The 21,422-nt window shown below is 40.9% G+C and overlaps 2 protein-coding genes across 6 annotated transcripts in view; one reads left to right on the top strand and one right to left on the bottom strand.

The window, feature by feature from the left end:
• PTCD3 (pentatricopeptide repeat domain 3) overlaps positions 1-2,089 on the bottom strand; it is a 30,874-nt gene extending 28,785 nt beyond the window's left edge. The window contains exon 1 of one of the 3 annotated variants that reach the window (XM_017536631.2): positions 1,920-2,089. In XM_017536631.2, the coding sequence (XP_017392120.1) occupies positions 1,920-2,023 (104 nt within the window). In that variant the 5' untranslated portion in view covers positions 2,024-2,089. The remainder of the gene's footprint in view (positions 1-1,919) is intronic. The other 2 variants (XM_017536632.2, XM_037741364.1) reach the window with 2 other exon arrangements.
• Positions 2,090-2,391: 302 nt separating this feature from the next.
• Positions 2,392-21,422, top strand: part of POLR1A (RNA polymerase I subunit A) — a 79,822-nt gene continuing 60,791 nt past the window's right edge. The window contains exons 1-7 of one of the 3 annotated variants that reach the window (XM_037741363.1): positions 2,392-2,570; positions 7,569-7,773; positions 8,938-9,087; positions 14,764-14,871; positions 15,816-15,901; positions 16,018-16,121; positions 20,642-20,728. In XM_037741363.1, coding sequence (XP_037597291.1) covers positions 2,494-2,570; positions 7,569-7,773; positions 8,938-9,087; positions 14,764-14,871; positions 15,816-15,901; positions 16,018-16,121; positions 20,642-20,728 — 817 coding nt within the window. In that variant the 5' untranslated portion in view covers positions 2,392-2,493. The remainder of the gene's footprint in view (positions 2,571-7,568; positions 7,774-8,937; positions 9,088-14,763; positions 14,872-15,815; positions 15,902-16,017; positions 16,122-20,641; positions 20,729-21,422) is intronic. The other 2 variants (XM_017536617.2, XM_017536618.2) reach the window with 2 other exon arrangements.

Here is a 21,422-nt window from a genome sequence, read left to right as displayed (position 1 = left end):
CTCCTGGGTTCAGGCAATTCTCCTGCCTCAGCCTCCTGAGTAGCTGGGATTACAGGCACGCACCACCATGCCCAGCTAATTTTTTGTATTTTTAGTAGAGACAGGGTTTCGCCATGTTGACCAGGATGGTCTCGATCTCTTGACCTCGTGATCCACCCGCCTCAGCCTCCCAAAGTGCTAGGATTACAGGCGTGAGCCACTGCGCCCGGCTAACACTTTTCTTTTTAAGAGACAAAGTCTTGCTCTGTTGTCCAGCATTTAGTGCAGCGGTGCAATTACAATTCACTGAAGCCTTGAACTCCTGGGCTCAAGCGATCCTCCACCTTCAGACTCCTAAAATAACTAGGACTTATAGACATATGCCACCATGCCTGGCTGGTCGACATTTTTTGAAGCAAGCAATCTCATTCCATAAATGACAGCAGGTGGAGGAAAGAAGTTTTTAATAGTACTTGAACAATCTGGTTTGAAATGCGAGGAACATTCAACTTTGGGAACCGAATTATGACGATAAAAAGAACAATTTAGTGAGCTCTTGCTACATGAGGTTTTCATAAAAGTACAGATAATGCCCTGATCAGAAAGGAGTACCTCATTTAAAGCAATTACAACATACAGACGATCACCCATGGCTTTTCATTACACTTCCTTCAACAATCAAGAAAGTACCAAATATATATATATTTTTTTAGACTTGAAATTGCTGATATTTTCTATTTTCAGAGGTTCAATATCAAATCATTTTTGAACCCAAAATACGGAATCATTGGCCCATGACTGAGTTTTTAAATGTTCTGATCACACTAAAAATACAGTCAACACGCCATACAGATAATGTGCACAGTTAACATTACCTTGTGTATATCCCCTTACTAAATGGCATCAGGGGCATCAGTAACATTCAGAAAATTGTCAAGATGTGATAGCATAGAAAGATATTTCCTCCAGTAGTATCTGGTCTCAAGCATCGTTTCAAAACAAGAATACCCCTCTAGGCTAAGGACATTTCAGAAAGAGATCAACTCTTTCAAGTCATGCTATTCGTTTCTCCTGAGAACAGAGATAATGGTTATTTTGAGAATGGATGCAGAGGGAGAGATTTTGATTTAGGCAAAGAAAATGTGTGGAAAAAACGCTTACAATGGCTACCAGGAAAAAGACTGGGATTGAATGGCAGCATAAAGGCTTCTGCAATACCAGATGGAGTGGTTTCTCTTTCCTGTGGATAACTGAGGAAGAGTACATATAAAAAGTATGCTGTAAATTACACATCTCACTTATACCTCACAAACTTTTAGAATAGTTAACAATTCTAGTCTGCGGATGAGGAAATTTGTCTACTATTATCCAATTAAAAGAATGGCAAACACTGAATGTAAATTAGGCTTTTCTTAAGTTTTCGCCACACATTACTGCCTCTCATATTTCCACAATGCCATTACTTGTATTGAGTGAAAAAAACATTACACAAATAGGTCATACATGTTCCAAGCTGCAACTATCACAGATCAAAAGGGCATGGTCAGATTTTTCAGACTTTTCTGCTTTTATGAAAACCTCCTAACTTCTTTAGCCAAAAATCCCCACAGTGACGATCCATGCCTTTTATTTAGTAAAATCTTGTACATTCTCCTCGCTTCTCCTGATTGGGTTAAAATGAGTAACGGCGGATAATTTTTAATTCGGGGTAGTTAATCATAGAATATTGTCAGCAACCAGTAAGTATTTCTCTAATGACTAAATGCTTGGCGAACCCTATTTCAAAGGACCACCTCCATGTATTTGGCCTTAAGGGCACGCGGCCTTAAGGGCACGCATCAGCAAACCCCTTCATCGTGCCTACTTCCACAGCCAACGGGGAAACATACGACCAAGCTGACCTTGCGGTCTTCTTCATGGATCCTCTAAGCGTCTCTTACCTGCAGCTGTGTGCCCGTTCACACAGAACTGCCTGCCGACTCTTCAGCGGGTGGCCAAGCCTGCTGCGGAGCCCCAGACAGAGAACAGCAACTGCAGCTGCCATCTTTGATTTCTCTTCAGAGCATGCTGGGAAAGCGTGCCTCGACCTTCAGGAAGTGGGGGCGAAGTGGGCGGGGAACAGGGAACAGCTCTGCTATTGGCTGAAGCTGAAGAAGACTAAAGCAGTCATAAAATGGGAGGTTGCAAGCTCGTGGTTGGAAAGATTTTGTCACGAAAGCTAAAGGCTCTATACACCTCCTTTTTGCCTCAGAGAAATTTTTCCTAAATGGTTATTTTGATGGTTTACATATCTTTGATTGTTTTCAAAATAAGAGAGCGACCTGAGAGTTTTACAACTATTTGTCCCCCTCCATACAGAAGTGATTTCGTCCACGTAAATATCTTTCCCGCGTCCGGGAACGACATTTCCGCGCGCAAGCGCAGTTTGAATCACGTGGTGACTCCGTTCTTAAGAATCCTCAGGTAGTGAGTAGAACGTTTCTCTTGGTGGCAGATTCAGAACGGATCTGGAGGATGTTGATCTCCAAGAACATGCCCTGGCGGCGGCTGCAGGGCATTTCCTTCGGGATGTATTCGGCCGAAGAGCTCAAGTAAGGAGTTTGTGGGGAAGCTTGCCCAGCCTGGCTCTTGGGGTCGGCGCCCTAAACTACCGTTCCCAGAAGCTCTTGCGCCCAGTCTATTCTCTGAGTTCAGGCTCGTCTGGCGCTTGTGCTGCTGGGAGCCGTAGTTCTAAAAACGTTCTGGGCCGGCATGGAGTCCAGTGGGCCTGGAGTAACAAATGTTTGCGCTGGTGGTGGGGAGTGTAGGAGTGGGGAGGGTCCTGGTCTGCAGGGTTATCATCTGTCAGTCTCCTCCTCAACTAACAAGCGTTTGTGGAATTACCATAATGTTCCTGACACGATTAATTAGGCACGTAGCAAGTTTCCTCTTGTTTGTAAAATGTTTGTCCTTCAAGTCTCAGTTCAGGCGTTAACTTCACTTTGCTACGACCCTGTTAATATTCTCTGTCTGTTAAATCAAGGGAACTCTCTTTAGTCTTCATTTTGATCACGGTAGCGTTTGACATTCTCCAATGCATTCTCTTGAAACTTTCTTCCAGACCTGATTGTCTTCAAGTTCTCCTGTTTTTATGACAAGTTCTTCTGCCACCCTCTCTTCCTCTATCGATCTATAACCCCACAAACATTTATTGAGCATCCATTTTTTTCCAGGCTAGGCATTAATGACACATTGGTGAGCAAGATCTGTACCTCATTTTACTCCTTAAATGTTGATGTTCTTCAAGATTCTATTCTGGTAATGTTGTTTTTCTCATGGTAAATGTTGCCCCTAGACATTCTCACCACATTCATGATTTATAGTCTCAAATTTAAATCCCCAACGCAAATTTCTTTCTCTGATTTTGAGACTCATATTTGTTCAGCTGTCTGGACATCTTTACTTGAATTTCACACAGATATCTTAAATGCATATCAAAAACGCTACATGCACCCCTCCTCAAAGGGAGGGGTAACTTACCCCTCTAAAATGGTGTAGCCAGTGCAAAATGGTCACTAGAAACTGGAAAATAATTCTACATCTCTCCTGATATCTAACTTATTTATTGGGCCCTTCCTTTGTGTCACCTACATGTTTATTTGTCCTTTACTCTCCTTGTTCTCCCAATTGCTACTGTGTCCCCTCTGGCCCTTATCTCATGTTTGAATTTTTTCCTTCCACCCTCCCCTTACACCTCTCACGTGCATACTCCACACTGCTGTCAAAATTACTCTTGCAGAGTGCAAATGTCGTCATGCTGCTGTCACCCTTAAAACCCTCCAAAGGTTCTCCATCTCCCTCAGATTAAGGATATTTTCTTAGGATAGCCAGCGAAATCTCCCATGATCAGACGAATGCTGATTTTAGCTATAACATCATCCCTTCTCCAGCCCTATTAAACCACTTGCATATTCCAGAAACTACCATCACGTTTCAACATCTGGGCCCTTCTTTAAGCTCTTCCCTCTGCACGCAATGTCCTTTCAGCCAACGGGAGGTACTTCCCCCTGTCCCCTGCTCAACACAGGTACCTGAAGGGTCAGTCCCCTCTCTCATTTTCTTAGGTCATTTTGCACATGGTACAGTTGTCTGTCATGGGGCTTTAGTCACTTTTTGTGCTTCTGTATATTTGCCTTCCTCCACTACCCTTGAGCTTCTTATGTGTCTCACTCCTGTCTTTATCCTCAAGTCTGAATAAATGGATAAAGTCCCGAGCTACAGCTCTGGTATCATAGGTAACAGTGTGCTAGCCCGGAAATTCTAAATATATCATCACTGCCGTAAGTGGATACGATTTCATCCAAAAGCAGAAGTGTTTTACGTTGCCTGAATTTTTAAAAAGATAATTGTGGAGTTTTCAAACAGGTTTAGGGTTGAGACATTTCAGTAATTCTGCCACCTTTTATTGTGCCAGATTCCAGTAGCTTCCCATTTTTACTCAGGGTAAAAATCAAGTCTTTAAAAATGGCCTGGAGGGGCCATTTCAGTCTCGTTACCTCTCTGATTTCACCTCTATTCCGACTACCCTGACCTCCTTGCTGCATCCAGAGTACCTCAGGTACACACCCACCTCAGGACCTTTGCACTCTGCTTCTTCCTTCTGTAAAACCCTCTGCCCAGTTGACTGTATGGCCTGCTCCCTGAACTCCTTCAGCCTTTGCCCAAATACCTCCTTAGTGAGCTTCTAGGACCACTTGCCCACTCCGTTCTTCCCTTTCCCTGCATTATTTTTCTTCATAGCACTTTCTGCCATCTAACAGACTGTACACTTATTTTGTGTCTATTCCCTTTCCTCCAGTCTAATGTAATGGCCATAAGCAGAGGGGTTCTTGTCTGTTTCCTTAGCACTTAACATTACCTGGCACACAGTGAGCACTCAGTGGGTATTTGTTGAGTGTATGAATAGATGGAAGGACTGCTCAGCTCTTGGCCCTTTCAGTCATTAGTGACACCCATTCTCAGTTCTTAACAACACCCATTTGTGGTGTTACCTCCAGTAAAAAGTTCAGGCCTAGAGAACAAAATGTCTCTCTAGAAAGTGGCAAAGGTCATCTTTAAACCTAAGTCTATTGATCTCAAACTCTTTCTTCTCCAGTGGAATCCTTACTGGTTGCCCCTCCTCTTTTTATCCTGTTCCTGTAATGGTGAGAGGGACTTTCTCCTCTACGCAACAGAGAGGAACTTTATTCCAGACACTGTGTTTTCTATGTGGTATCTTCTAATCATCCTAATAGAGCTGTTGCAATGCCCAGACTTCAGGTGAGAAAAAAGGTAGTTATCAAAGGACACAGTCAATAGATTGAAAGGGCAACCCATGAAATAGGAGAAAATATTTGCAAATTATATATCTGATAAGAGATTGATATCTAGAACATACAAAGAACTCCCACAACTCAACAACAAAATTCAATTTTAAAATGGAGAAAGGATTTATATAGACATTTTTCCAAAGAAGGCATACAGATGGGCAATGAGCATGTGAAAAGATGTTGAACATCACCAATTATTAGGGAAACACAAACAAAAAGCTCCTCAAACCCAGTAGAATGTTACTATCAAAAAATGGAAAGTAATAAGTGATGACAAGGATGTGGAGAAAGTGTACACTGTTAGTGGGAATGTAAAATGGTGCAACTACTATGGAAAACAGTAAGGTGGATTCTCAAAAAATTAAAAACAAAATTACTGTGTGATCCACCAATTGTACTTCTAGGTATGTATCCAAAGAATTGAAAGTAGGGTCTCAAGGAGACATTTGTACATCTATGTTCATAGCAGCATTATTCACAATAGTGAAAAAGTGGAAACTATCCAAGTGTCTATCAATGGATGGGTTGATAGACAAAAATGTAATATATACATACAATGGGATATTGTTCAGCCCTAAAAAAGGAAGACAGCTCTGATATACCCTATAACATGGATGAACCTTGAAAGCATTGTGCTAAGTGAAATAAACCAGTCACAAAAGGACATGTACAGTATGAGTCCACTTATATAAGGTACCTAGAGTAGTCAGATTAATCAGAACGGAAAGTAAAATAATGGTAGTGGAGGAGATGAAGAATTATTGTATAATGGGTACAGAGTTTCAGTTTTACAAGATGAAAAAGGGTTCTGCAGATGATGGTGATGGTAGCACAATGCAAATATACTTAATACCACTGCACTGTACTAATTAAAACAGTTAAGATGATGAATTTATAATATATATTTTTTATTACAATTTCAAAAATAAAAAAATAAAAGATAAGTAATTTGTTCAGTGTTACCCAGTTCAGGGTTGCAGGTGGACTCTAGGTTTGTGGGAATAGACCACACACACAACTATTCAGTTAGATCAAGTTTTTCGTGAAATTAGCTTACCGGCAGCAAGGTGACCATGTAGACAAGAACCACAACAGCAGATCTGTCTCCAAGTCGCCTTAGCCCTTAGAGTGACACTGGCCATGCAACATAGAATCTTCTAGATCTGAGCAGCTTAGTTCCTGATAGACCAACATCGTTTTACACTCAGAACATGTCACCATTCATGAAGAACTTGACACTATTTTTGTACTTTATTAAAGGGAGTGTTCACTTCATTGAGGACTCTCCTTTCAACCTTCAGATTTCCTCTGGGGTGTCAAATTATTTGTCTTTATCTTCTAAATCAGAAAGGAAAAAGTTTTAAAAGCAAAGTTGGCTTTGTAAATGTAATTAAGTGTCCTATGGGCGCACCTTTCAAACCAAACATAAAACATGATGAAACCTTTACATGTGTTTAATTTTGTCAGATTTACTATTTCTGCATACAGGGATTATTGCATTGTATTCCCTTCATTTGAACTGTGTGGGCTTTGAAGTTAAGTCTGTTCCATAATCCTGCCTCCCCTACATTCTGTCTATGTCACCTGGATTAAATCACCTAACATCCCTAAGCCTTGGTTTCCTCCTCTGAAAAATACATGTAGTGATGACCAACTTAGAGGATTAAGATCAAAACTGAATAATGCAGCCAGGCATGGTGGCTCACTTTTTTAATCCTAGCACTTTGGGAGGCTGAGGCAGGCTGATCTCTAGAGCTCAGGAGTTCAAGACCAGCCTGAGTAACATGGTGAAATCCTGTCTCTACAAAAAAATATTAATAGACAAATTAGTCAGGCATGGTGGTGCATGCCTGTGGTCCCATCTACTCGGGAGGCTGAGGTGGGAGGATCACTGGAGCCCAGGAGTTCGAGGCTGCAGGGAGCCGAGGTTGCACCATTGCATTCCAGCCTGGGCAGCAGGATCAGTATGTTATAGATACTTAACTCCTTTTTATAAACAGTTTACCAATGTACTTAATGCAAGTTTTGCTCAAAATCTGTTTCTTTTAACTCATTCATTTTGTACATATGTGTGTATTAACTATTGGATACCAACTGTGCACTTAGTATTGGGGTATGCTGGTGAGCAAGGCAGACAGAGATTGTGCCCTCTGGAGCTGGCAAACAGGCATTAAATAATCAAGGAAACATCAGAGAGGTTGCTAACCTTAGTTTTCCTCTTGATCTTTTTTATCCCCATAGGAAATTAAGTGTTAAATCTATTACAAACCCTCGGTTCCTGGACAGCCTGGGGAACCCATCGGCAAACGGCCTGTATGATTTAGCTTTGGGCCCCGCGGATTCCAAAGAGGTGTGCTCCACCTGCGTGCAGGACTTCAACAACTGCTCCGGGCACCTGGGCCATATTGAGCTCCCACTCATGGTGTACAACCCTCTCCTCTTTGATGTAAGTGTTGCTTTAGTTGTGCGGGTCTCAGGGCTGCTGGTGGGATTTGTGAGTGCTGCCCCTCTCCCACAAGAGTGGTCTAAGGAGGTTAAGCTTCAGACACCCCAATGAAAACATTCTGTGGAATGAGATTTTGAAACTTTGAGCCAGATACAGTAACTTCAACGTACCCTGTGGCCCTAACTAAATGAATATCAGTTTGATAACAGTTGAGTAGAGCTACAGCTTGATTCCGTTCACGTGGAGGGTAGGGAGGGTTCATATTCATCCCTTACACCTTTTGTTTCAGGGGCTTTGGGCTCTTCAGAAATATCATTGGCACCTGCCTGGTAACAGAGAGAACTTTGTTCCCAAGGCCTCCCTGAGCCCTTCAGGTGGCTCTATAGGCTCTCATGTGATGGCAGGAGCAGCAAAGCCCCAGAAAGCCCAGCAGTGAGGTCAGAATGGAGCTCCTGTCTTGCTTGTGCATTTTCAGCTTTTTATTTCAGCTAACCTTACCTCCAGAATTTTTTTTAAGCCACAGATGTTGGTATATGTGGACATGATTTTCGTCTGTTGATCATGTTAAAGAAAGGGAAGTGTCTTTTGTTTTCAAGACAGTTTCATTCTGTCTCCCAGGCTGGAGTACAGCGGCACAATCTTGGCTCATTATAACCTCTGCCTCCTGGATTCAAGCCATTCTTGTGCCTCAGCCTCCTGAGTAGCTGGAATTACGGGCGCGTACCACCATGCCCAGCTAATTTTTGCATTTTTAGTAGAGACGGGGTTTCACCCTGTCGGCTAGGCTGGTCTCAATCTCCTGGCCTCAAGCAATCCACCCTCCTTAGCCTTCCAAATTGCTGGGATTATGGGCATGAGCCACCATGCTCAGCCGAGAAGTGTTATAATTAAATCTTGGAATAAAATAAAGATATTTCTCTGCTTCAGGTCATATACCCAAAGTAAATTTCAAATCTAAATGGATTAAAATAAAACCTTAAAAGAAAAGAGAGACTATTTATCTAGTTCTTAATATAACAAAGGCCTTTTTTAAGCATGTAGGCTGAAGTGGAGTTTTTAAAGGAATAGACTGAATATATAAAGAAACTTGTGGGTATACTGAAAGTCACCATGACAACTGTGTCTCTTTCTAATATCCTGTTTGTTTTTATTCCCTCTCTTCAGAAGCTATACCTGCTGCTTCGGGGGTCTTGTTTAAACTGCCACATGCTGACTTGTCCCCGGGCTGTGATTCACCTCTTACTCTGCCAGCTGAGGGTTCTGGAAGTCGGGGCCCTACAAGCAGTCTACGAGCTTGAGAGAATTCTGAACAGGGTAGGTGGATAGCGGTGGTCACAGAAATCAGGAAAGGCAAAGTGGTGGGGAACAAGAGATACTAGTATGTTGTCCTAGTTACCATGCCAATGGTACAGGACATTTGATTTGTATATCATATAACTGGATATCAACAGCTGAGTGTGAAAACAGGAAGCTATAATAATAATAATAATAAAAGGAATGTTAATAGAAACAATAGTGAAATACCATTTAAACCATTTATGAACTTTTTCTGATTTGCTGGACCAAGGATTCAATCATGGTTTATTCAATCAAAAGGCATTGCTTTCAATTGTTACATCTCTTTAATCTGTCTTAAAGTAGAGAACATTGTGAGGTACAGAATTCTTTTTCATGATACTGACTTTTTTTGAAGACTCAAGGCCAGTTGTCTTATAGGATTTCTCACATTCGAGATTGTCTGATTATTTCCTGTGATTAGATTCACATTTTAGCAAGAATACAACCTTCATGATACAGGGTACTTTGTATTGCATCATTTTAGGAGGCATATGAGGTAGGTTGTTCACCTATTGGTAATGCTTAATTTGTTTACTTCTCATGTTTTCTTTTTGTCTTTTTTTGTTTTATTAACACATACTTTTTATGGGGTACGTAGTGATGGTGTGATACAATATAGTGATCAGATCAGGGTAATTTAGCATATCTGTCTTCTCAAACATTTATCATTTCTTTGGGTTGGGAACATGCAATATTCTCCTTCCAGCTGTTTGAAACTGTGTTATTATTAGCGATGGTCTTCCTACAATGGTGTAGAACACAATAATTTATTCCTCCTAACTGCAATTTTGTTTCTTTTAATAAATCTCTTCCCTTTCCCCTCTTTTCCCTACCCTTCTCAGCTGCTAGGATTCTCCATTCTACTTTTACTTCTATGAGATCAATTTTTTTTTTTTTTTTTGGCTTCCACATATGAGTAAGAACATGCAGAGTTTAACTTTCTGTTCCTGGCTTATTTCACGTAATATCCTCCAGTTCCGTCTAATGTTGTTGCAAATGACAGGATTTCATGCTTTATTATGGCCAAATGGTATTCCAGTGTGTATATATTCCACATTTGCTTTATCCCTTTATCTGTTGTTGGACATCTAGGTTGGTTTCATATCTTGGCTATTGTGAATAGTGCTGCAGTAAACATGGGGGTGCAGATATACCACTTTGATATACCAATTACTTTTCTTTTGAATAAATGCCCAGTAGTGAGATGCTGGATCTAATGGTAGTTCTATCTGTAGTTTTTTGAGGAGCCTTCATATATGTTTTCCATAGTGGCTGAATTAGTTTACATTCCTGCCAGCAGTGTGTAAGAATTCCCTTTTCTCCACATCCTCACCAGCGTTATTTTTTTGTCTTTTGGGGATAGCCATTCTAACTCGGATGAGATGAAACCTTATTATGATTTTGATTTGCATTTGTCCAATGACTAGTGATGTTGAACATTTTTTCATATATTTGTTGGCAATTTGTATGTGTTTTGAGAAATGTTTGTTCAGATCATGTACCCATTTTTTGATCGAATTGTTTGGAATTTTTGCTGTTGAGATGCTTGAGTTCCTTGTATATTCTGGATATTAAGCCCCTGCCCTAAGATAAGTAGTTTGCAAGTATTTTCTTCTATTCTGGAGGTTGTCTTTTTCTATTCCGGAGTAGTCTGTTGACTGACTACTTTGCTGTGCAGAAGCTTTTTAGTTTAATATAATACCATTTGTTTATTTTGGCTTTTGTTGCTTGTGCTTTGAGATCTGATTCTTAAATATTTTTCCAGACTTTATATTTAGATCATTGATCAATTTTTGAGTTGATTTTTGTAGATGGTGGAGATGGAGGTCCAGTTTCATTCACCTGCATATGGATATCTAATTTTCCCAGCATCATTTATGAAAGACACTATCCTTCCCCCCAGTGTATGTTCTTGGCACCTTTTTCAAAAATCAGTTGTCTATAGCTGTGTGGATTAATTTTCAGGTTCTCTTTTTTGTTTCATGGGTCTGTGTTTCTGTTTTTATGCCAGTACCCTACTGTTTTGGTTACTACAGCTTTGTAGTATATTTTGAATTCTGGTAGTGTGATGCCTCCAGCTTTGTTCTTTTTATTCAAGATTGCTTTGGCTGTTCAGGATCTTTTGTGGTTCTATACAAATGTTACAATTTTTATTCCTGTTTCTGTGAAGAATGTGATTGGTATTTTGATAGAGATTGCATTGAATCTATAAATTGCTTTGGGTAGTATAGTAATTTTAACAATGTTAATTATTCTGATCTGTAAGTATGGGTTGTTTTTCTGTTTTTATCCTCTCCAGTTTCTTTCATCAGCGTTTTGCAGTTTTCCAAAAACGTCTTTCACATCCTTGGTTAAATTTATTCCTAGGTATTTTTTTGATAGCTGTTATAAATGGGATTGCCTTCTTGATTTCTTTTTCAGCTAATTCATTGTTTGCGTATAGAAATGCTACTGATTTTTTTATCCTGCAACTTTACTGAATTTGTTGATGAGTTGTAAGAGGTTTTTGGTAGAGTCTAAGTTTTTCTATATATAAGATTATGTCATCTGTAAACAGGGACATATTGACATCCTTCTTTTCAGTTTGGATGCCTTTTCTTTCTCTTGCCTAATTCCTCTGGCTGGTTACTTTCGGATAAGGTGGGGATGACCAGATCTCTATTGCAAAGAAATATTTTTTTCACAGTATTTACATTAGAATTTCTGGTGTCATTAAAAATACCGTATTTAAAATTTCATTTTGTTGGTATATAAAAATGTTAATGATTATTTGTGAAGCAACCTGGCAAAATTGTCTCATGAATTTTGACAGTTTGTCTGTAGATATTTTTAGATTTTCAATGCAATCATATCTGCAAGTACTGGTATTTTTGTTCCTTTCCAATCCTTACATGTTTTCTTTCTTTTGGTGACTAGGATCTACATTACTGCGTTGAAGTGGTTAGTGGGTATCTTTGTCTTATTCCTTGTCACAAAGAAAGGTTGTTCCCCTTTCCTCTTCCCCTCCCTCTTATTGGATACTTCAGTCCTGAAGACATTAGGTGGGTGGAGCAAGCTGAGATTCCACAAAGAGACGTGGCCTAGTGTGTAGTGTCTGAGCCCCAACAGAGTGAGCAAAGCTTCGTGGAAAGGATGTCTCTGCACAGGGACTCAGCCAGAGCAGTGAGAGAGGGGAGCCCTGCACGAGTGGGCAGCCCCATGCGGAATGCCAGAGCTCAAATATGGTAAGGAGGCTGTTCATTTGGAGATAGAGACACAGCGTGGAGCGTGAGAGCCCAAATCAGGTGAGGGTGCCTGTTGGTGTGGCCCAGCATAGTGTATATGAGCCCAAATATAAGGAGGGGGTCCACAAGGAGGGTGCACTTGTGTGGGGCTTGAGCCCAAGTTGAGTGAGGGCTCCACACAGAGGAGGGATGATGGCAGCAGCAGTGGAAGAGTGGTTATATACAGGGAGAGAGAGATGTTGATTGATTCAGTACTTAAGGATAAGAGGGGCCAGATTTTATAATATCAGAAAGGAGAGTTACAAACCTATACAAGAGAGAAGACAGAATTTATCCTGTACTGTTAAAATGGAATTAAAAGTTCTGGTGTGAAGTATGTGTGTATACATATATTTTCCCCTGGCTTTTTCCCTGGAAGGGCTTGGAGGAGTGATAGTAATGGGCATACCTAGCACCCCCTTTTTGGTTTCTAAATACCATTCTCCACTAAAAAAGCTTCTTGGAGAAATAGCTGACTTAGGGCTGGGACAGAGAAAGTACAAGAGCAGCCTGGAACGTCACATGCTAGAAAGGAAGGAGGTACTCTAAGAACGATGGGACATATCCAAAGGACACAGAAGCCTCTGTGTAGGGCTCACACTGGCCAGATTTGAGCATCATAATAAATGGTGATACTAAGTGATTATGACCTATCAAATGAAGTAGGAATCCATGAACCTACTTTCACGTTGATTTAAACAAAAGAATGGATTGAGTGACTAAAAGTTTAAGTAACAGGCTACTTACACATTTTCAAAGTACCTCTCCCCACTACACACATAGTCTTTTGGAGAAGAAGCCTGGCAGTCACCCCCTTACTCAGGTGATCAAAGTGAAACATGCTTGATGAGACCGATTGATATCATGCACCCCCTCATAGGGTGCAGTGAGAGGAACACAATATCACTTCTGGATATTCTTGCCAAAGATGTGTTAGCTCCATAATCATGAGGAAATCTCTGACATGCCCACAATTGTGGAGTGTTCTATAAAACTCACCTTGAATCTTCAAAACTGTTCATAACTAAAGTTGAAGACTAAGGAACTATTCTAAACAAAGGAGACTAAAAAGTGTAACAGGTAGCTCTAAACTGGATACTTTTGCTGTAAAGGACATTTTTATTATCATTGTTTTGAGACAGAGTCTGACCCTGTCATCCAGGCTAGAGTACTGTGGCACCATCTCAGCTCACTGCAACCTCTGCCTCCAGGGTCTGAATGATCTGAGTAGCTGGGACTACAAGCATGTACCACCACACCCAGCTAATTTTTGTGTTTTTTTAAATTGAGACATGGTTTTGCCATATTGGCCAGACTGGTCTTAAACTCCTGACCTCAAACAATCTACCTGGCTCGGCCTCCCAAGGCTCTGGGATTACAGGCATGAGCCACCATGCCCAGCATCTAAAGGATATTATTAAGGGAATTGGAAAAACTTGAATAGTGTTTGAGGATTAGATGGTAATAATTTATCAGTGCTGATTTGCTGTTTTTTAATGATTGTATCATGGTCATAGTTGTGAGTGTCCATGTTTATAGAAATTGTTCATCAAAATATTTGGGGTTGATGATATATCAGATCATCCATGTACTCTCAGATGGTTCAATTTTGCCAAATACCTTTTTAATATATATTGAAATTTTCAGATAATGTGGCTCCTTTTTAACAAGTTAACATGGTAAATTACTCAGTTTCTTTCCTAATGTTAAAACTAACCTGGGATTCTTAGGATAAACCCAAATTGTTTAGGATATATTACCTTTTTAATATGTTGTTGCATTTGACTTCTTAATAGTTTGCTTGGGATTTTTGCATCTGTGATCATGAGTGAGATTGGTTTACATCCCTTTCTCCTATTGTCTTTTTGGGTTTGGTATCTAGATTATGTCAGCCTCATTATGAGTAAGAGAATTCTTTTTATTTTTTTTGAGACAGAGTCTTACTCTGTTGCCCAAGCTGGAGTGCAGCAGCACAATCTTGGCCCACTGCAGCCTCCACCTCCTGCCTCAGCCTCCTGAGTAGCTGGGATTATAGGCATGTGCTACCATATCCAGCTAATTTTTGTATTTTTAGTAGACACAGGGTTTCACTATGTTGCTCAAGCTGGTCTCAAGCTCCTGAGCTCTGGTGATCCACCTGCCTCTGCCTCCCAAAGTGCTGGGTTTATAGGTGTGAGCCACCATGCCTGACCTTACTTGATTTTTTTTTTTAACAGCAATGTTTTCTCACTCTTGAAAGTCCAACACCTAAAACAACTAAAGTGTAACCATAGTTTCTTTTTCTCCCTTCAAATGAATTTTTTCTACTCTTGCAGAGACTGGTCCCAGTTGTGCTGCTCATGAGAGTGTATATTACTGTGATAATGTGGTTTTCCTCTTTGTTTTCCAGTTTCTGGAAGAAAATGCTGATCCCTCTGCCTCTGAAATTCAGGAGGAATTAGAACAATACACAACTGAAATTGTGCAGAACAACCTCCTGGGGTCCCAGGGTGCCCATGTGAGTTAACACTGTCTTTCTCCCACACTCTTTTTGACATCATTTTATCACTTTCCCTCTATGCTGTCCTTTACATATACTTCTGGCTTCCCAAAGTAGACCTGGGTTTGAATCTGAGCTCTGCCTCTCATGAGACCTGCGACCTCACTAATTATACACCTGTGTGAATGTCCACTTCCTAATCTCTAATGGCTACCTACAGGACCAATGAGAGGTTATGTGACATTAGATGGTTTCGGTATAGCATCCAGCAAGGCTTTTCTTAAAAAATGACCTTGGGTCTTTTTTTCCTTCTCCAACACTTCTCCCTAACCCACTGCTACCTTAATCTCCCCTCCATACATTGCCTAAGTATTAATTTGTTCAGTGAATGAATGAATGGGTAGATAATTCACCTGTGATACTAGTCTTGAAATCTGCTTCACCTCATGTCTGGGTTTCACAGCAGAGATGCTGATTTAATTGGTCTGGGTTGGATCCAAGTGGAGTTACAAAAGCTCCCAGATGGTTCCCATCTGCTGCCAGGTGCAGGGCCACTCATGTGGCTGGACTGTGGGTGTGCCTTTCTCAGAACCCTGAGGTCCATCTGAGGGAGGCCAGCTGCATCCAGAGCGTTTCGTTTTACAAGTGAAAGTAACTAGTGTTTATTGAGTTCTGGCTATATTTCAAGCCCCCGCTGCATTCATGATTCTTTATCCTAGTAAGAGTTTGCTGCAGTGGTTACTATTCTTATTCCCGTATTATAATTGAGAAAACTGAAGGCTTAAAGAGGCCACTCAGTAATTGTCAGAGTTCAACTATATTAGGGTTCTATGGAAGATTTTGTTTAAGAAAGTGGTGGTGGGGGTGTTTCCTCTGGTTAAAAATAAAAGGTGAAAACTGTAAATATATTGGATTCTCTTCAAAATGGTACTCCAAGGTTCTCTGACTTTTATTTTTAACAGGTAAAGAACGTGTGTGAGAGCAGGAGCAAGCTCATTGCTTTCTTCTGGAAGACACATATGAATCCTAAGCGCTGTCCCCACTGCAAGTGAGTATCAGGGCCTTTGCCCCAGTTGAGACATCTCTGGGCAGTCACTCATTGCTATCATTCAGTGTCTTACTAGGTTTTTTTCTCTCCCCAATCACAACTGTCCTCCCGCACAGGACTGGGCGATCTGTTGTCCGAAAGGAACACAATAGCAAGTTGACGATCACGTTTCCAGCCATGGTGCACGGGACAGCTGGCCAGAAGGACTCCGAGCCCCTGGGTGAGCAGGCTGGGTCTGGAGAGGAGCTCACTGGCCACATGTGTCCTGAACCTTGGGAATACCTGGTTCTTCTCCATTCTACTCCACGCAGTCTCTGCTGCGTTTGAGAGGGGCTTGCAGAGATACAGTGTGCAGGCCTCTGGGGGATGAGGGGACCCTGGCGAGTGCCCAGCTTAGGCCTCTCACACGGGAGAGCTGATGGAAGGGGCTGCCTTATCAGGCAGTGCTCCACATGTGCCTCTTGCCTTAAGTGTTCATTTCTCTGAAAGGTTTTTCAGGAAGAAATTAAGAAATTTACCTGGCAAATATTTTGAAACATTTTAACTTAAAACAGGTGTGGATCTATTTTGGAGTAAAATGTCGGCGAATAATTTTAAAGAAAAACTGCAAGAATTCAACAGAACATTAGCACCTCCTGCAGGCTACTCCTGGCTGTCCACCAGATCTCCCCCCGCCCTTTCCCCTGGGTAGAGTTCTTTCCTCAGTTCTGCCTCACCCAAGCTCTGCTTGGGAAAAATTTGGACTTAATACGCGTACTTTTTAATTTTTATAGTTGTAGACTTATTTAAAAGTGTTTTTTAATTTTTATTCTGAAGTAGTCAGAAGGTTAAAGTATTCTGAGACCGAAAGCACTTTCTGCTGTGTGGTATGTGCTGTGTAGGTGTTAACTGTTCATTTTTTATTATGTCATCAACGTGCCAGGATAGAAAAAGCACAACCTGGCTAGGCATGGTGGCTCACACCTGTAATCCCAGTATTTTGGGAGGCTGAGGCAGGCAGATCATTTGAGGTATGGAGTTCAAGACCAGCCTGGCCAATATGGTGAAACCCCATCTCTACTAAAAATACAAAAATTAGCTAGGCATGGTGGCAGGTGCCTATAATACCAGCTACTCAGGAGGCTGGGGCAGGAGAATTGCTTGAACCCAGGAGGTGGAGTCTGCAGTGAGCTGAGATGGTGCCATCACACTTAGCCTGGGTGACAGAGCAAGACTCCTTCTCAAAACAAAAAAAAAAAAGAAAAAAAACACAGCCTGCAATTGTCACTTGGCTCTGCCCCTTATGCTGAGTGGCAGATAGAAGTATATTTTGAGGAGCTTCCATTTCCAACTCTGTGTAATGGCATTCATAAAGCCTCTTGCCTAGAATTGAGGAAATTACATGTGTGGAAGTCCACAGCATTACCGTTACTAAACCTTTTCCCCAGGGCTTGAGAATATGGAATAGGCGTGGAAATAACATCCCCTCCTGGAGATGCATGATGTGTCTTTTACATTGAAGACTCTGGCAAGCCCTGGAGTAAATGAAAAACCTGTTTATTATTTTTAAAAAAATGTTTTATTTTGGAATAATTTTTAGACTTAACAGAAAAGTAGCAAACATAGTACAAAGAATTCTGTTATACTCTTTACTTCATTTGCCCTAATGTAACATATTAGATTACCATGGTGCATTTGTCAAAACTGAGTTTAACATTGGTGAAACACTATTAACTACAGACTTTTTGAATTTTACTGGTTTTTCCAGTAATTTCCTTTTTTTGCTCCAGGATCCAATCCAGGATACCACATTGCATTTAGAAAGCCTATTTAATTTTGTTTCATGGTTGGCAGTTAACACCGAAAGAGTAGATTTTCCTATTAAATACCCTATTAACACCATAAGAGTAGATTTTCCTATTAAACACTTACTATTAAAGAGCCCTCAAAACAATTTTCTCTTAATACCAGTTGGGAATTGCTGCTGTAGCCCTTAGGATGCTTTATAAAATGCTCATAGATTGAGAACAAAGACGGGCAGAATTCTAGAAGGATAGTTTCCGTGGGGCAAATGTCCAGCAAGTAAGTAGCCTTTCAATGCCTTCACCAAACCCATTCTTCCAAAGTCATCTTTCATTGCAGCCATGTGAATGTGATGGTGCAACCAAAAGCCTATGCATTAGAAACAAGTAGGCTGTAGTTCTACAGCTCCAGGCTTGGGTGTTTAGTATTTAGCACACATTTATTCATTGGCATTCAGCATTATGCCAAGGACCATGTTTGTGGTGAGCACAATGCCAAGATACAGAGCAGTACATGTGGTCTCTGAAGGGGCTGCAGGTGACATAGACCAGAAACTCAGGGGAGCAGGTGATGTGGAGGAAAGTAAGTACTCCCAGTTTGGATCTGACCATGCTCCGGGTACCAGAGGGAATCAAAAAGGTCTGGGCCAGGCGCAGTGGCTTATGCCTGTAATCCCACCACTTTGGGAGGCTGAGGTGGGCAGATCATCTGAGGTCAGGAGTTCGAGACCAGCCTGACCAACATGGTGAAAAGAAACCCTGTCTTTACAAAAAATACAAAAATTAGTTGGGTGTGGTGGTGCACGCCTGTAATCATGTTACTCAGGAGGCTTTGACAGGAGAATTGCTTGAACCTGGGAAGGCAGAGGCTGCAGTGAGCCGAGATTACACCATTGCACTCCAGCCTGGGCAGCAAGAGTGAAACTCCTTCTCCAAAAAAAAGCGAGGGCTGAGTAGTCCCCATGGACTGGTGATTCCTCAGGGAGTGCTGTCAGCGTGTGAAATGCCACACGTGTTGCTCCAGTGTGCACCCTGTGCTCCTTGTGCACCCCAAGCCTCACAAGGCACATTAACATTTAAAATTGGGATTCATATAGCCGAGAGACTTCCACTCATTGCGATCCCAGATTATTTGATCTCTGAATCCCTTTTTCCTATGGCGTCTCTTACAGCTGAAAGAAACGCACATTCAAGCTGCTCTAAAATCCCAGCTAAGCAGAAGTCACTACTGTAAGCTACAGAAGTTCTTGTTAGGAGGGGGTGCAGCTCATATGAGGAGCTGGCCTTCCACAGCTCTTCTCTGACTCTAAGGTCCTGTGATTGAAGGATTGAAGAACAACCTCTGCCTTCACGGCGACGAAACTGCAGTGGGGACATTGCTGGGACAGGAGCTGAGGAGACTGAACCAGTCTTCTTCAGCTTTTCCAGCCTATTTAGTGGAAGAGGAAATTCAGACATTCATTTCCAGAAATGCTCGCAAAATGCAAGTTAATGGGTCTGCAAGTTAATGACTTAAATACCTATTAATAGAGACTAGTTAAATAAATTATAATTATGTTAATTGTTCTTCGAGTAAGAGATTTCTCTAAAAACTTATGATGACATATCCTCTGCATATTTTAAAGAAACTAGCTGGAGAATTGGAGGTGGAATGAAGCTAGTTTTTAAAAACGGAGGAAAAGGCAAGAGTGGTATTTTTAAGTATAGATTACCTTAGGCTATTTCAAACATCTATATTTGAGCCGTATACTCTTAATTTAGAATTTGCTACGAGCTGGACACCCTGTCAGGTGTTAGGAACACAGGCAAGGCATAGTTCCTGCCCTGATAGGTGAATAAAAAGAGAAAATTGACCAATGCTTAGTTTCAGTGGATATATCTAAAAAAGGTTTTTTGAGGTTTGTTTTTTGTTTTGAGATAGTCTCACTCTGCTGCCCAGGCTGGAGTTCACTGACATGATCTCAGCTCACTGCAGCCTCTGCCTCCTGGGTTCAAGCGATTCTCCTATTACAGCCTCCCGAGTAGCTGGGATTACAGGCACGCGCCACCATACCTGGCTAATTTTTGTATTTTTAGTAGAGATGGGGTTTCTCCATGTTGGCCAGGCTAGTCTTGAACTCCTGACCTCAGGTGATCCACTCACCTAGGCCTCCCAAAGTGCCCAGAAAGTTTAGATGATTAATTATCTAAATGCCTGGACCCTACCTTCTGAATGGCAACTCCAAGTCTGGTTTTCTAACGTAATCTGGGTATTACTGGTGGACAGCATCCCAGAGTGTTCTTGCTTAGTCTGAGAAACCAAGCCCAGTCTGTTCCTCACACACCAGTATTTTTATAAAGTCAATATATATTTACCCATGAAAATATTTATATGTATTTATCCATAATTCAACTGTGTGAACCTTTCTGGTAAAAACCAGGTATGTAAAGATACTTAGTATAATATTGCTTATAATAGCAAAAAATGGGAATCAATCCAGATGTCCAATTATGAGACTATGGTTAAGTAAATTAGAAATCATCCTCAATGGAATATTACATAGCTGTGAAAAATGGTGATCAGGCCAAAGTTACATAGCAACATGCAGAAGTGCTGACAAGATGATACTAAACAGGCAAAGTAGTCTGCAAAATAAATCCACACTGAAGATTACAGTTGTGTAAAATACTTGCATAGACAAAAGGCCTGGAAAACAATATATAAAACAATAGGAGTTATGTTAATGTATGGGATTGTGGGTAATGTTTTCTTTTACTTCCCTGTTTTTTAGGTTTTATACAATAGCCATATGGTTTGTATTACTGCGGAAGGGAGATTAAGGGCCTGAGAATATGCTACCATAGAGATTGATTTTTGTGGTCAAGTTGCAGACTTTGGGATAAAGAATTGATAAATCCCATTGCAGAAAGAGTACCTGTTACTGATTTATTGTGCTTTGATTCTCCTTCTCGGCTCCAGGACTTGAGGAAGGTCAGATGGGAAAACGAGGATACTTAACACCCACCAGTGCCCGTGAACACCTTTTTGCCCTGTGGAAGAATGAAGGTGCTGTATCAGGCTAAAGAAATAGCCTTTATGTTCTCTAGGCTTTAATTTCCTGGACTCATTAACCCTGCCTTATTACTTCTTTTAAGTCCTGATGATTGTAGCTGTCTCCTGGAACTGATCCAGAGGTTTGGGGCAGTCTTCAGGGCCAATTGACATTGAGATGTCATAGAGGAGGGGAGGTCATACCCAGCACCAAAAACATGACAATTATTGCAGTTGAGCCTGGTTATCAAATGACAGCTGCAGGTGGGCCTCACTTAATACAGGTTGGCATATTTTCAGAAGGTTCAGTATAATTTATTTTAAATGCCCATAAGTAAAATGCTTTGTCCTTCTGTGAATCAAAGAATGAATTCTTTTTTAAACGGGGATTTTTATACATTTCAGTTTTCTACTATAGGAGAAATCATTCATTCCCTTTTGAGTGTGTAACAAAACCTGTGCAATATATTCAAACCCTTGGGAGAATGTGTTGTGGAAAGCTGACTATAACCTCTGTGTAATAAGCACTTATAAATAAGCATGTTGTTAAAGAGGTATCAGAAAAAAAAGGTCACTGGAGTTAGCATGATGGCTTTTGTGGCAGGCCCCAGCACATTTTAATCTTTTTCTCTAGGCATTTTTTTTTTTTTTTTTTTTTTTTTTTTTTTTTTTTTTTTTTTTTTTTTTTTTTTTTTTTTTTTTTTTTTTT

This window comes from Cebus imitator, unplaced genomic scaffold (assembly GCF_001604975.1).
Source record: "Cebus imitator isolate Cc_AM_T3 unplaced genomic scaffold, Cebus_imitator-1.0 Scaffold99, whole genome shotgun sequence".
NCBI lineage: Eukaryota > Metazoa > Chordata > Mammalia > Primates > Cebidae > Cebus > Cebus imitator.
The sequence above is the reverse complement of the archived record's forward strand: the minus strand, read 5'-3'. Positions and strand labels throughout refer to the sequence as shown.